This window comes from Pantherophis guttatus, chromosome 3, assembly GCF_059756535.1.
Source record: "Pantherophis guttatus breed Tessera chromosome 3, ASM5975653v1, whole genome shotgun sequence".
Classification (NCBI taxonomy): domain Eukaryota; kingdom Metazoa; phylum Chordata; class Lepidosauria; order Squamata; family Colubridae; genus Pantherophis; species Pantherophis guttatus.
This window is the reverse complement of record NC_142065.1, coordinates 153,128,063-153,143,793: the sequence shown is the minus strand read 5'-3', so window position 1 is coordinate 153,143,793 and position 15,731 is coordinate 153,128,063. Positions and strand designations below refer to the sequence as shown.

General features: G+C 36.5%; 1 protein-coding gene across 4 annotated transcripts in view; it reads right to left on the bottom strand.

The window, feature by feature from the left end:
• Positions 1-1,219: 1,219 nt before the first annotated feature.
• The window catches only part of CARMIL1 (capping protein regulator and myosin 1 linker 1), a 119,109-nt gene continuing 104,597 nt past the window's right edge, over positions 1,220-15,731 (bottom strand). For 2 of the 4 annotated variants that reach the window (XM_034429293.3, XM_034429295.3), the window contains 5 exons: positions 10,394-10,817; positions 8,232-8,298; positions 6,904-7,137; positions 5,010-5,150; positions 1,220-2,262 (listed from right to left, as the gene is read on the bottom strand). In XM_034429293.3, the coding sequence (XP_034285184.2) occupies positions 2,126-2,262; positions 5,010-5,150; positions 6,904-7,137; positions 8,232-8,298; positions 10,394-10,817 (1,003 nt within the window). In that variant the 3' untranslated portion in view covers positions 1,220-2,125. The remainder of the gene's footprint in view (positions 2,263-5,009; positions 5,151-6,903; positions 7,138-8,231; positions 8,299-10,393; positions 10,818-15,731) is intronic. The other 2 variants (XM_060682073.2, XM_087890369.1) reach the window with 1 other exon arrangement.

The window sequence follows — 15,731 nt, the reverse complement described above, 5'->3', positions numbered from 1 at the left end:
TTGTAAGCCGCCCTGAGTCTCCGGAGAAGGGCGGCATATAAATCAAATTTAAAAAAAAAAAACACATTTGGATTTAACGGCTCATCCTTTTCTCAACTGAGTCCATTAAATCAATGTTTTGTCATTAGCTGAATGCAGTGAGAATTCCAAAGAATTCTCAAAGAAGTATGTGTGGTAAACAAGACTAGATATGATAAAAAAAAAGAATGGATAATAACTGAATGAGGATTGAATAGAAAACTTAGTGGCCCTTTTGAAAGAAGCACTTGGAGGGGTTTTGTTATACAGAAAATGAATGGAAATTGAACCACATGAAGGATGTATTGAGAGGAAGGGGAAGAATGAGAAAGTCATGACTAAATAGCGTTAATCACATCCTGAAAAAGATGCAAGAAATTTAAAGGGAAAAAAAAAACATTATATGAAATAATATGATGTAAAAGCATAGTGGAAGTAAGGATGGTTTGCAGTGAAAAAAGGTATGGAGAGGTTAAATGAATAGTGTTGACATATCTGATTTCTTTTTCTTATCTCATGATTTTCATATTTTTGGCTTACTACAATGATTGCTATCCTTTCGTCGCAATATGTCAAAAATTTGGAAAATGCCTAACTTGGATTTTGCTGACATGTCACTCCTTCTCCCAAACAAGAGAAACATTTTTCTATTTTCCCCCCATCTAGGCCACCCTAAACAGCAGCAGTTGGCACTGGGTGTTGGTGAAAGCTAGTGTGTCACATAAAACATCATAGCATGTCACCTTGACACATATATCATAGGTTTGCCATCAATGGTTTATTATTTCTTACTCCCTTTTCCATGCTATGTATTACATTATTTATCCTGGAAAGGAAAAACAGGATGGACATGATGAGGATGAAGACAGGCAGAAACCTTAAGAGAAACTATTCAATTGGACTCTTCTTCCATCCTAACTATCAAACTGTTACCACCAATTATAAGCATTAGTTAAATAAACAAATTAATTGATCAAGATATACTTTCGCTCTGGAGAATAACATTCAAAATATGTCTTCCTTAATCTGGTGCCCTCCAGATGCATTAGACTTTGACTTCTATAGTTCCTAAAGGCCTTGTTGACTGTTATGGAAGGTGAAGTTCAACATATCTAAAGATACCAGACCGAACAGGTGTGGCCTCATTATTGTAATGCAATGGCAACATGAGGATATATCTTAAAAAAATAGAAATTCCTACTTCATTTGTAAAATCATTTTATTGGTACAAATATACATTATGAATAAAATTCCTTCTGCCCATATTGTAAGCAAATGCATGTAAAATATTGAAAAAAGTAAAGAATTGCTTTTACAGACAAGGAACTACTATTCGTTTTGAAGTACGTGATAAAAGTAGAGAGGATGCAGACAGATCCCAAAGTGACCTCTACAAAATACCAAGATTGATAAAATATCCATTGCCTTCATTTCAATCAACATACATTTACTTATGGATATGGAAGCATAGCAAAGTGTTAGTAATTATTTTTCTACTTTTGTGCTTTTGAACAGTACACAAAATGTAAATGATTGTGTTCTTAAATAGAGAGTTACAACAAATATGGATAAAGTCTCCCAAAGGAGGATGTAAAAATCATATCCAAGCATCTAATATATATTATTTATACAAATTCTTTTATTAGTGTGCTCTGTTGATATAATTACAATGTGCAATTGCATTCAGCAAGAATATATCTATAAAGTATGTTGCGTGCAAGTTTGACAAATTTACATTCAGCAGTCCAACACTTTTCCTGCTGCACAGTAATGGGTTAGTATAAGAAAATGACCAATCTATTTGCTTTGAGTTTTTTCAACCACAAAGCTCTAATGCAAGGCATTGTGTTTGTAGCTGCTTCAGAAAATTCAAGTAGAAGACATGGAATAATTGCTGGCTTTAGCAAAGGCATGATAGTGAAGATCTGGAAATAGTCAGAAAAAAAGAACCAAATTCTTTTTAAATCTGATTACCAGTGCAAATATTGACCTTTGAGAAGCTTCTTTTTTAAAAATAGAAAGGAAAAGCTAATGGGAAAAGGGGTCAGTAATAGTTGGACTCCATTATCACAAAAGAATCTGCACCGTTAAGCCCATAACCAACCAATTAAATAAAAATAAAGTCTTTATCCGGCTCTTCTCCAGAGTCACTGGACTTGCTTCCTTGCTGGCCATTTTTCCTTAAAGGTCTCTGCTTCTGTTCCTGGGATTCAGAAATCTGATGTCCTGGACTTTTTTTTGGACCTGTATTGTGAGACAGAAGGCTTTGTTAAGTAAGCTGAAATCTTCTCCAAAAATTATCCCTGCAAAAACCAAAGCATAGTTCAATTTTTCTACAATATCATCTTGATTATCTAGCTTTTCTGGAACTAGAGATCTGAAGAACAGCACACTCTGGCTTGTAAGAGGAGACAGAACATGTGCTTACAGCTCTCCATACCTTGCTTTTCTCTTCTCTGCCAGAAAAACATTCTGATCTTAAAACGTTTCCCTTTTACACTGGTCAAGTGACAACAACAATCTCAAATTGCCACAGGTTACTTTCAAGCAGGAGCTGCAGGATGATGACATATACTTTACATAAAAAAAATGTGCATTGCATATAAATGCCAGCCCTATTGTTTAAAATGTCTTTCTGGCACAAAGCACTACTTCACTCCTTTCCATTTCCTCTTGTATTTTCAGATTGCGAGCCTGAGCATGTCTCTCTTCTTTATTGATGTGACCCACTTTGAGAGACAATACTTGTCTTAAAATGGATAAAAATACAATTAATGAATAAGAAGCTTAAAGACATGCCCCACATTGTGTATGTTGTTCATAAAAGAGAAAAAATCTGTAGAATACTAGGCAATGGCACTCAGATGCTACAGTATTAGCTAAATCAGTATATGGAATTACAATCCATCGATCAAAATAAAGTTAAAACTATTTTGGCTCATGCATGCTCATGATTATGAGAGACATAAGTACTAATGTGCAGATAAACAAAAGTTATCAGAAGGATGACAAATAAATTCTTAAAACCACCTTCAGTTTTTAATACTAAAATAAATATATATTCTAAGAATTTTAATAAATAGCAGTAAGACATATTTGGCACAAGGCACAGGAAGTTTTAAATTATCCAAGAAAAAAAACCCTGCCTTTCTCACAATTAGCTTATGAATTAGATAAATTGACATGAAGCTGCTTTAGCTATACATATACAATTCCTATATAAAGTTAAATAGACTAAAACTGAAACCCCCTTTTACCACTTACAGAATAAAATTAATTACATTTTGTATAAGAGATGCGTAAGTATAAGCCAAGATAGTCAATCACTGTCATTTAGAGCAAATTATTACCAGTTGTTACTTCAAAAACACAAAAAGAAATGATATAAGAATTAGTAATCTTTCCATAATATAATAAACGAAACAGCTCTTGTTCTTTAAACTCTAATGAATGAGATACATTTTCAACAGATCACACAAGGAATTCTTCCATATTTGGAAGCAGAAACATCTGCTTATTTTTCATTCAGCATCCACCAAAAATAGAACTCTGCTCTATTCATTAATAAATCAGAACTTATTCACTGAAAATCAAATGAAAGTTTAAAGAGACATGAGGAGAAAGAAAGTGTGAAAAATTATGCTTCTTCAAAAACTTGAAGACTCAAATTTTAAAGTTTGTCTGATGAAGTAAAATGCACAGCAATTAGTATTATAAAGTTCATTCAAATTATCAGCACGTCCAACAATTTTTGCCATTCATCAAGACTACTATCCTGGAGGACATGCAGATATCCTACACACACACACACACACACAGAGTATATATGCATATATATGCATATATATGCATATATATGCATATATATATATATATATATATATATATATATATATATATATATACACATACATACACACACACACACACACACACACACACACACACACACTTGCTATTACATTACATTATAATGTATTATCATTATGTTATACCAATTTATGCTTTACTTTGTTTTTGTTTTGTTTTTATAAAAAAGTATTTTCGATGGCAAATACTTTTGGCACAACAGACTGAAACTAATTTGAATGTTTAGCATTCTATTGTAGGTTGTTAAGATGGTAGGTTTTACATGATAGTTTCGATTTTCTGGTTATACCTATGGTAGCAGAGCTGGAACATTTTATTTGACTGTGCAAGACAATGGCCAATGTTTCCAAAGATGATGGTTTTCCATTAATGTCTGTATTCCATTCAAGTGAGAGCAGCACTAAAATGCAGCAGCAAAATGGGGCTTCCTAACAATATTGTATGAAAAAGCCTAGATATTATCTTTACAACTCTCTGATCTGATCTCCGATCATGTTTTAAAACACAAGAAATTTATTTAAGAAGTGATAGGTATCTGCTTTAGCCAGAAGGATTGTGCTGATTTTATTTAAGATACTTGGGTTGCCTTCCTTTGTTTTCCAACAAGTTCTTTTATGCCTAAAGATTTGGTTTCATTGGTTTAATGCATGATTTTTAAATTAAACCCTTCCTGCTACTACTTTAAATTGTTACAACTCCCAGCTTGTTTTTTTTTTAAAGTATGTTAAATACAAAGATGTAATCTCACTGCTGTTTTGCTCTTGTGAATGAGAAACATGTAAAATGATAAAACTGAGCATGAAAGTTGGGAGAAGTAAGAGGTAGGAAGTTAGATGGAGGATATATGCAAAGATAACTTTTCTTTGTGCCATCGGTGTACACAAATACATGAATAACTACTGTGTTTCCCTGAAAATAAGACCCTGTCTTATATTTTTTTGAACCCTGAAATAAGTGCTTGGCCTTATTGCCATGTACTCAAAAGCCCAATTGGGCTTATTATCAGGAGAGGTCTTATTTTGGGGAAAACAGGGTAAGAACAAATGTTTGCTTTCCAGTAAGTGTGGATGTTAAACATTATAGCAGAAAAGGATACCAGGAAGGTAAAGTAACATTCCTACCTTCATGTGAAAGAGATTTGAGAGCTGCCTGAGGGCTGCTTTGACTATCTTTTTCTTTATCGGAAGGAACTCTCTTCAAAACAGGGGGAAGTAGGGCAATTTTAGGGGAACCTGGACTGGACTGAGACTCTGGGGCATCATCTGTAGAAACATCAGAAAGATAAATCAGCTAAAAACTGCACAGCTATCAATGTGTTCCATACACTCGGTGTATTGCTTAAACATTGCGATAGTACATCAAATATAGGTAGTCCTCAACTTATGACCACAATTGAGCCCAAAATTTCTGTCAGTAAGCAAAACAGTTGTTAAGTGAATTCTGTCTCATTTTACAACCTTTCTTGCCACAGTTGTTAAGTGAATAGCTGCAGTTGTTAAGTTAGTAATATGGTTGTTAAATGAATCTGGCTTCTCCATTGACTTTGCTTGTCGTAAGGTCACAAAAGCAGATCACATTATTGTAGGACAATGCAATAGTCATAAATATGAGCCAGTTGCCATGTGTCTGAATTCTGACCAAGTGACCAACTGTCATCCTCCTTTGTTCATGTCGGTGACATCTCTGATCAATTTTGCTGCCTCTTAGTATCTCAGGCAAAATTACTGTGTTTCTCTGATCAATCCTATTTTTGATTAACTCAGATCCAGGTGTACTAGGAAGTGACATCTTTTGAGATGCCTAATACAACCAAGAATGTTCTTGCAAATAATAGAAGCAATTAAGTAGACAGTAACTATTTATATCCACTATGCCTAAGGCTTCCCTTTCTAAATACATGGTGTGGCAACTGAAATTTCATTATATTTAATGAATATCTGGAAAACTGAATTATACGAACACACAATTTATAAACTTTTTTTTATAAAATGTATAAACTGTCCCCAGTCTAAATGGTATACATACGAGCAACAGCAATGCAATATTGATGCAATCATGAATCTAGTACAGATTTTGAATTAAAGAAGAATAAAGAAAAATAATAAGAATGTGAAAAAGAAACGTTGACAAAGAGGCAAAGGGGGGAAAAAAGGAAAGTTTAAAAGAAGATACTAAAGAAGTGGTTTCTGATCTCCTTGACAGGGATTATAGACACTAAAACATTTGGGCTTTAGCTTTTAAAAAGCCACGAGAGTAGAAATGACCTACTTTGGGAAAGGATCCTTGGAACTAAACTGATCCAAAGGAAGAAAACCTCAAGAGGATTTTTCTGGCATGGTCCCTTCTCATAACACCTCCTGGTAGGTGGGGATCTTCAACAGGCAATCTTTTTCTTTGTATGAACTAGGTGGGCAGAATATACCTGGGAAAGAAAATCTCGTGGGCATCTAAATTCTGAACCCTCTAGGCCAGGGGTCTCCAACCTTGGCAACTTTAAGACTTGTGGACTTCAACTCCCAGAATTCCTCAGCCAGCACTGGCTGAGGAATTCTGGGAGTTGAAGTCCACAAGTCTTAAAGTTGCCAAGGTTGGAGACCCCTGCTCTAGGCTTTGAAATTAGCACCTTACATTCCACTCAGAAACATATTCATGCAATTTGATCTCAACTGTTTAAAGCTTATAATAATTCAAATTAAGCTTAAAAAAGGTTTAAAACCCATGCCAATATTTTAATAATTGGCAATTAAGGGAAATAGAGAAGGTCAATGTTGGAATCTCAGGGATAGTTAAAAGGTAGTGCTAAATATATTCCTAATTAGCATACAAAGTACATCAGCATTAAGCCTTTTATACTTTACCACTGAAACTTTACCACAGTTTCCAGCATGAAAAAGATTAGTTAAAATTGAATAATATGCTGCCCCTGTTGCCCCTTTCCAAAAGTATCTCTCAAGGATTTTAATTATTAACTTTCCATACACTTTTAAAATTGATGCAATGTTAACATAGTCTCACCTGTCCGAGAGGCAGACCGTGGCTTCTGAGGAACTGTTGGCCGTCCTGCTAGGGTGGGCTTTATTGACTGCAGTGGAGGTTTTGGACTGGAAGGGGCGCTAGAAGAACTTTTTGTCCTGGCTCCAATTTCTATCTTTGGTTCAGCTTTTGAATTTTTTTCTGCCGAGACTGTGACGGAATCTTCCTTACTGAGAGCAAACTGATTCTCTGGAGAAGACTGATGAAGTTTCGTTACTGAAACAAAACAAACCAGCGAACAAAAATGAAGGTCAAGGGCACTGTCAGTTTTAATATAAAAAGTTTCCACCCTCCATAATAGTAGAGAAAAACAGGGTATGGAGGAGGGCCAATTGTAACTAAAAGTAAATGTTACTAACTTTGTCTGAACTGCCCTTTGTTCTCATCAGTTAGAATAAAGCTACTTTGACCAGCAATTCTAATGAAGCATCCAATAAGTTCCCTATTTTTATAATAATTGTTGGATGAGAAGCACGCTGACAGTGTGAGTCACCTATATTTCACTATATGATTTTTTTTTTTTTTGTAATTGGCTTGGTGCCATTGGAAAGGCTTTGGTCAACTCAAGAGGACACAGGAATGTATCTTTTAGAAAAACCAGGATAATCATATAGATATACTCTGTGTACCTGGAAGAGAATCAGTATTATATGCTATTGAAAAGCTTGTCAAGAACTTGATAAAAAGTTGGCATGCAGTTTGCAGGATACTGTTAAATATTTCCTATCTGAAAATAGTCTTGCGAATCCTAATATGACCTACAAATCTAAGACAGATTTTTGGGACATTTTAATAGACCTATAGTGGAAATACCTGTTTCCTTTATTATAGCTATTTTAAGATGTTAAGTAAGTCAGATTAATGAAAGAATATTTAATATTTTCTTTTGCTTTCACCTTTGTGAGTATGGATAAATGGAGTACTAAAAATTGTATAAACCACTTTCCCAATCTATTGAGGAGTTGGTCATGGGAGGAAAGAGAGGCAAGTATTTTAGAAATGGAAATCATCCACTGGCAATAACCTATGGCCAAAATGTGACTTAAATTTCGCATCAGGTTTCGTAAATTTAGGTCACATCAAATGGAGACAGTGATTTAAACGAGATATGGTATAATTACAATCATGCAGATCTTGTGTTTTAGATTTAATAATGTGTGTGCCTGCAATCTCCTGCACATTTTGTGCCTTGACATTCATTCAGAATGACTAAATAAGATTTAATATATGAGCAATAGGAAATGTAAAGGTATTGATGCACTTTTATTTTACTAGCCTAAAAGAATACAGAATACTCTGGAGTAACTCACCAGCTCCATCCTGTCGTTCTGAATTCAGTGAAAGATCTGCTGAATCTCTAACATCATTCACTAATTTCTTTAAAACAAACAAACAAGACACATCAAAATTAGTATGTCTTCTTTCTAAACTGCAGATTGCAAATTCAACAAGAATTGTGAATTATATGTCTCAAAACACAGAATTGTATTAAATTAAAATGATGTAAATAGTGCTCCATATGATTTGAAGTAGGTTTGGAATTTCTGTTGGGACTGAATATTTAGATTGCTATCTGAAGCTCTATGATACGCTGATATATACACTGAACATACACTGAAGCTCTACTATATACAGATATATACCATGTATCATGTTGATATTAAAGCTAAATTAGTTTAATTCTGGTTTTATTTTGTTGTTTGTAACATTAAATGGTCTAAAAGCTTGGAAGCAATTGTCTTATATTAGGATCATTTAAATGCTCCATAAACCTATTTTCTATTTAAATCTATTTCTTGTTTCCATCTTCTGATAAAGTAATGATGGAAAATTCCTCTCTACACACTCATGGTTCTCATGCCAATTCAACTATCTTTCCGATTACAGGAGAAATGTGTCTGTTCCAATTAGAAGAAAATAAATGTAGCTCAGGTTTGAACTGTGCAGTTCTTGGTGCTCTGAGCTTGGTTGTTGCAGTTCTTGCAGATGTTTCATTACTCAAGTAGGTAACATCATCAATGCTAGTGAGTGTGGAGTTGCTCCTTTCTTTATATACACTGGCTTGCCCAGTGAATTTTGGTGGGGGTGTGGCTTTCTCTTTGAGAGTCCCTTGATTAGGGCATTGTTTACTCTCTGATTTTTGTCTGGTGTTAATCTCTGTTTATCACAGATAATGTTTCCAAACAAACAAACAAGTTCAAAGAGCACTAAGGACTCCAAAGCTGTTTTCCTGAACTGTTTAGAAACATTTCTTAACTGTCTTTTGCAAGATTATTGTTTTACTTAATAATAATCACTTAATGTTTTGCTTCATAAGTATTACCACAAATATATTGCTTTCTGTTGAGCTATTAGTAGTGATTGATTTAAAACTACCTTGAGGTAAATATGGCTAAGCAACATAAATGTCTAAACTTCTGCATATTCTTTATGAGAAAGTACCCTTTGTACTGATAAACTTTTATTCAGGTGTTTTTCTTCATGAATTTTACCAAAATAATTAAACCACCAACCTGGTAAGATACTTCTTTCATGATAATATCACATTGTAATCCTAATATCATATTTAAAATCTCCCTTTTAAGGAGTTTTCATTGTACTGAAGTATGTTGCAGGCTGATTATAAAAATGCCTCTATTAAGGTTTATGAAGTCTTTTGTCTGCTTTAGAGAATCACAGCCCTAGGTTTATATGATACTGATATATCATAGGATCCCTAGTTCAAAATTATTTGGTAAGATATTGCTTTAAAAGCTCTGCTATAGCCTGAAACAGCCCCCCAAATATTCTATTCTAAATGCAATAATGCTAACTAGTAATAAATAAAGACAATAAAACATAAATGGTTTATGCTGAAAGCTGTATGGACTGAAAAGAAGAACATTTACATAAAATATTGCGAAGTAGAATATGTATATATACATATTTATCTTGGCTTATAATATGTATTAGGCTGACTCTCTATTGGTAGACAGTACTTAATTTTAATCCTTTGATGTGCTAATTAATCTATTCTACGTAGCCCCATTTGCATGCCATTTGTTTCTGGGGTTAGTATTTAGTTCATCAAACACTAGATGGAGCAAGATCTCCACTATATATTTGCTCAGATGGATTGTTAATTCACATTCACATTATCTGCAACACTTAATGCCAATTCACATATCCAATTCAGAGCAAACCTTCACATACACAACATTCAGCGCTTGCCATCTTTTGTCTATGGAGCATCATCTGTAAGCACAATAACACTGCATTAAGTTATGTGTCAAGTAGTAGATTCTTATGGTTTTGTTTCTACATGGATTTGAATTTAAAGCAGATTCTACCACAGACTTTGATGGAGAAAAACTCAATCGGTGATATAAAATGGCTCAATGACCTTCAATGCTGACCACTCTATTGTAAGTAACATTACAACAGGAATCATCTTCTCAAGAGAAAGTCATATTAAAATGAAAATATCCCTAACCTTTTGTGCTGATGCTGCTCTCCGTTCCTGCTTGGCTTTCATTTCTGCAAGAAGGCCACTGCCCATCACTTGCACCCCGTATCTACGGCCTCCTTGAGGACTGCCTTTGCCGTCACCCTTTTCAAGCTTTGAAGCATCCTCCAGAGGAACCTCTTCTGTTGAATCTGGTGTTTTTAAGTCCTCAGTTTTTTCAGCGGTGCCATTTTGTTCGGCTGGCTTCAAATCCTTCTTTGCAGTATCCGTGGTTGGGCCTTTGACAATACCTTTGGGAGACGAAGATTCTTCAGGCATTAACACAGTTGAAGGACGCTCAGATTTGGATCTAGGCTTGATTAAATTAAGAAAGCCACTTTTCCGAGAATCTCTTTTTTTCTTTTCATCAGCTACTTCACCAGAATCACTGCTGTCTGAGCCTTTTGACTTCCTAATATACAAAAAAAAAAAAAAAGTAAGCAAATAAAGACTTTATCTGAATGAACCTCAGCAACCATGAATCCTTAAATTCCCCTTCCACGTCTCTTATTTAGCATACTAAGTGGAGACTGAAAGCTTTTCTGCTTTAACTAAATGAAGTATATCATTATTATGTTAACCTAAACAAGATTAATTTTAATTATTCAAAAAACTAACTTCATATCTTAGTGTTGTGGTCCGCCAGCAGCCTGAGGAGCTGGCAGCAGAGTTGGACAATGAGGAGGCTGGGGAGAAACATGGGCGAGTCCTGGAGTCTGGAGAAGGCTTGGACGAGGGCTCTGTGTTGGAGGCAGAGAAAGGGGCATCTGGGAAATATGTGCTGTCCCCGGAGTCTCCAGTCGGACCTCAGCGATGCAGAGGAACAGGGGGAGCCTGTTCCCAGTGCGCGCATGTGCAGAGCTGCCAGAAGGCAAGAACAGTTAAAACAAAAGGGATGACTTGGAAGTAGGGCTTGGAGATGATTGCCCCTCCCATAAGACTTAAAAGAGGAGCAAAGGCATGTGGGCCTTTGCAGGAAGCAACGTTATTAATTCTGTGCAGTTTAAAGTCTGAAGCTCTGATTCTGGACTCCATGTGGCTTTGCCAATTAGGTCTTTGGCAGCGTGTCAAGGGAGCTAAAGGTAGGTGATTATCAGCCTTATCCCAAAGGACTCTTTACAACTATTTGGGACTCATCTGTGAATGAACAGAATTCACAGCTTTAAAAAACAAACAAACAGGTTTTTGGGACTACTCATGTGTTTTACTGATTCAGGAAGCCTAGGTCAGAACACTTAAGTTTCTCCTGCAGGCTGATTAAATAAGCCACATTCAGGATTAACTATGTGATCCTAGAAACTGCTTTTTGTTGACTAGAAACATTTCCTTTCACTGTGATTCCAGGATATTGATGATTCTGGGATAATGTATGATTGGGAGAAACTTTGACAAGTATGATGAAATGAGAAATTATTTCAAGAGCATGCAGATCAAATGGAGGGGCAGAGAAGCAGGACTACTCTATCCCCTATGTCAACCAACCATCTGCTTTTTGCTTTCACTCAGCTCTTACTCAGAGTCTTCAAGCAAGATGAACTGTTTTACCAGTAAATCATTGTAAGAAATACAACTTTACCCACTCTCCCTCCCTTTTTCTAGTGTACAATATCTGATGACAAGGACCGTTACACTATTGATCTTTTAAGTTGACTTGGAAGATTTATTGGCTAAGAAAAGGGGGGGGGATCCTTTTAGCAGACAAAAGAAATGACCTAGACATATGGTTTAGTCGTGAAGATACTTCACACCTTTAGTCCTAGAGCAGATTTTGAACTTTACCTTACTCTTTCTCTTTGAAATGATTTAGCTTAAAGAGTTACCCATCAAGACCATTATTAATATACTAATAATTGGTATGCTGCTGTAGCATATCAAAGAGCCACCATAAAGACTCGTTCAGACAGCTGTTTAATGTCCTTCTCTCCTGCCCTTCAATTGCTAGTAAAATAAGTGGCCATAAATTATGGTGCCCACATTTTATTGCACTCAGTAAAGTTTCACATTATGGATTTGCAGATTCCTTGATCCTCCTCACCCAGGGTCATCTAACAGTGGAAAAAAAGATCCACAAGTTGTTCTCTTGTTTTATCTTTATCTTTTAGAGTAATGGGCTTTTAAAAATTTCATGCCTTATTTTTTTAAATATTTATTTATTGATCTTTAAATCTTCTGTACAACGTGGAAGATTGAGAGATTGCAGCTCAAAGTCCCCCACCTTCTCCTTTCTCTCTATTTTTAAAAGAAAAATCCAAAAGGAAAATGAATTGTGAGCCCTAAGTAATACTAATATTATGGGCTGGCAGAAGGAAAGAGCACTCTTCTTTCTGGCTTCAGCACAAAGCTTTTTTTAAAAAAAGAATAGTACATAATTTGCTGGAAATAAAGCAGCCTCATGTGTGTGACAAAAGGGGACAATCGTAAGGTGTTGAGAATTCCATAGCCAAGTAATTTGCAACTAGGGAAAATAAGTGGGCTTTCCTATTCTTGCTGGTAAGTTTTTGGAAACCCCCGATTTAGATCAGCTCTGGATATTCCAACTTCTGTAAATCAAGCCAACTCTCAGAAAACTTCATAAATGTAATATCCTTGCCATGGCATTTTCTCTTTCCTGCCCCCACTAGCAAAGAACCTATATGAAGAAATGTTGTGATTTTTCAGGAAGGCTGTACAAACTCATCTGACAATTGTGGGATATTTTTGGTTTTGTCAGAGATGTATTGGGTTTGCCTTCCCTGGTTTCTAGGGCAGTTTTCTTTTCTCCAGGTTGCAATGCACATTTTGCTCTTTACTCAAGCAACTTTTTCATGATGTTGGATTTCAGCCCCTCGTTGGGGTGACTCTGATTTCTCTTTGTCCACCTTATTTGTATTGATGTACCAGCAGAATGCAAACAAGCTACAATTCTGCCTAAAATTACCAAATGGCTGATCCAGACTTTTGGGACTAACAAGCAGATCTCTCCTTGCACAAATTCTTATTAATTCAAATGAGTTCTGATGGGCATTTGCAGCCACAAGCCAATGACTTTATTCAGTCAGATTCTTTAGGGCAGGGGTCAGCAACCCACGGCTCTGGAGCCGCATGTGGCTCTTTCATCCCTCTGCTGTGGATCCCTGTCGCTGGTTGGTGCCACAATTTTGAGAGGAGCTTGCAGTTTAGGGGGGAGGGGAAGCATGGTGTGCCAGGAGGAGACTCTATGGCAAGGGGTGGATTTTCCAGTCGGTTCCACAATTGATAGGGCTTTTGGTTAGGACAGGTAGAAGAAAAAGGACACCGCACTAGGAGGAGAATCTATGGTGGGGGAACCGGACTTACGGTTGGCTCCAGAATTGAATGGGGGGCTTCCGGTTAGGACCTTTGTGACTTTTTGAGGGTTTAAGGTTGCCGACCCCTGCTTTAGGGCATGGGTTTGAAATAATTCAACTGAATAAAACAATTGTTGAAATTACCCTTACCTCAGGCAATAAAATAATTTTCCTACGGTATTTTAGGCGGTCTTCCCACCTTTCCATATTAATGTTTGTGTATCTGTGCTTATGTACTTTCCTTATTTTATAATTTCCCCAACATCTTCGCCCTCCCAGCTATCAACCAAACAGCCACACCCTAAAAGCAGCAATAAAGTAGCAATGACCCCACCCAGCAAATTCTACTGGATTATCAATATACTCATTAAAACAAACAAACAAGGAAACAGAAGGTTCCATCCTCTAGCAACTGAATAGAGAGGGCTATCCCTGTAGCCATTGCAAATGGTCAATTGGAGCTGGGCAAATTCCTAACCTTGGCCACATCATCACAATATTGTCATTGAGATACTTTAGATAAGGGCTGTCAAATTCCCAGCCCACGGGCCAAATCACGTGCTGGTCACGCCCACGCCCAGTTTAGCAAAGGGGAAAAAATTCCCAATACATCACGTGACGTCGCCATGACGATATGAGTTTGACAGCCCTGCTTTAGGTTATCCACATGGTAAATTTTGTGTTGGGAGAAGAAAGAAAGCATCACACTGGGAGAGCTAAATATGACTTTAGTCTGCTTCTGGAGCAAAGGACACACTTGTTAAAATGTTACTGAGTCTTCTTTGTGGTGCAGTGAATGGGAGATGAGGATGAATCCTAAGATTTCTTTGTCATTAGTTCTTGGTATGAATGTTTTTTTTTTATTTCAATGTTAAAGTATTTAAAAAGAAATTTAGGATGCAATGAGTATTGGCTAAAATCTAATTTTGTAATTGACTTTTTAGCATGTCTTGCCCTCAAAGTTTTTTTAAAATAAACAAGGTAGAAGAAAATTTGATTAGACCAAAAGTGACATTAACAACTTACAATTTATAATTCTGCAGGTTTTTTGTATCACTAGCAATTTGCCATATAGCACATTGATTCTGCACTTAACTTTCTTGATTTTTGCCATCTGCTTGCAATTTAATGGCTATTCAGACTTGCTTAATTACTAAGACATCCTATTTTTTCAGCACCACTGAGTTTTTTTTATAAGTGAATGTCAAACACATAAAGTGGCCTCTGAAATAACTACAATTTAGTTCATTTGTTATATTCTTTAGGTTAATTCTTGCATATGTTGCATGAATTCAATTCCCTATACATACAGATTATAAATAAAAATGTAAATTATATGATCAGGAGAGTAAAATGTATGTACAATTCATACTTAACGGGGAAAATCATACAACCAAGCAAAATCATATTCAATTTCGTAGAAAAAAGAATGTAAGGCCATGTCACAACACAATACATAGTGGCAAAAAGAATACACTGAATGCAGCTGAACAAATAACATCTTCCTCCTCACACACCCTAATATTTGCATTAGTTCAGTGCTGTTTGGCACATTTCTTATTTCTTAGCTTGCAGTTTCTCAGTATTTCACTCCTTATCCTTCAATCAAGGAGGCATCAAAGGGTGCTTTCCCCGCCGCCTTGAAAGAGGCGGTGGTGAGGCCCCTCCTCAAGAAGCCCTCCCTGGACCCGGCTAGCAAACTACCGTCCGGTCTCCAACCTTCGTTTTGTGGTGAAGGTTGTTGAGAGTGTGGTGGCACGACAGCTTCCCCAGCACCTGGATGAAGCTGTCTATCTAGAACCGTACCAGTCGGGCTTCAGGCAGGGGTACAGCACAGAAACGGCATTGGTCGCATTGGTGGATGATCTCTGGAGGGCTCGGGACAGGGGTTGCTCCTCTGTCCTAGTCCTATTAGATCTCTCAGCGGCTTTTGATACCATCGACCATGGTATCATGCTGCAGCGGTTGAGGGGGTTAAGAATAGGAGGCACCGTGTTGCGGTGGTTCTCCTCCTTCCTCTC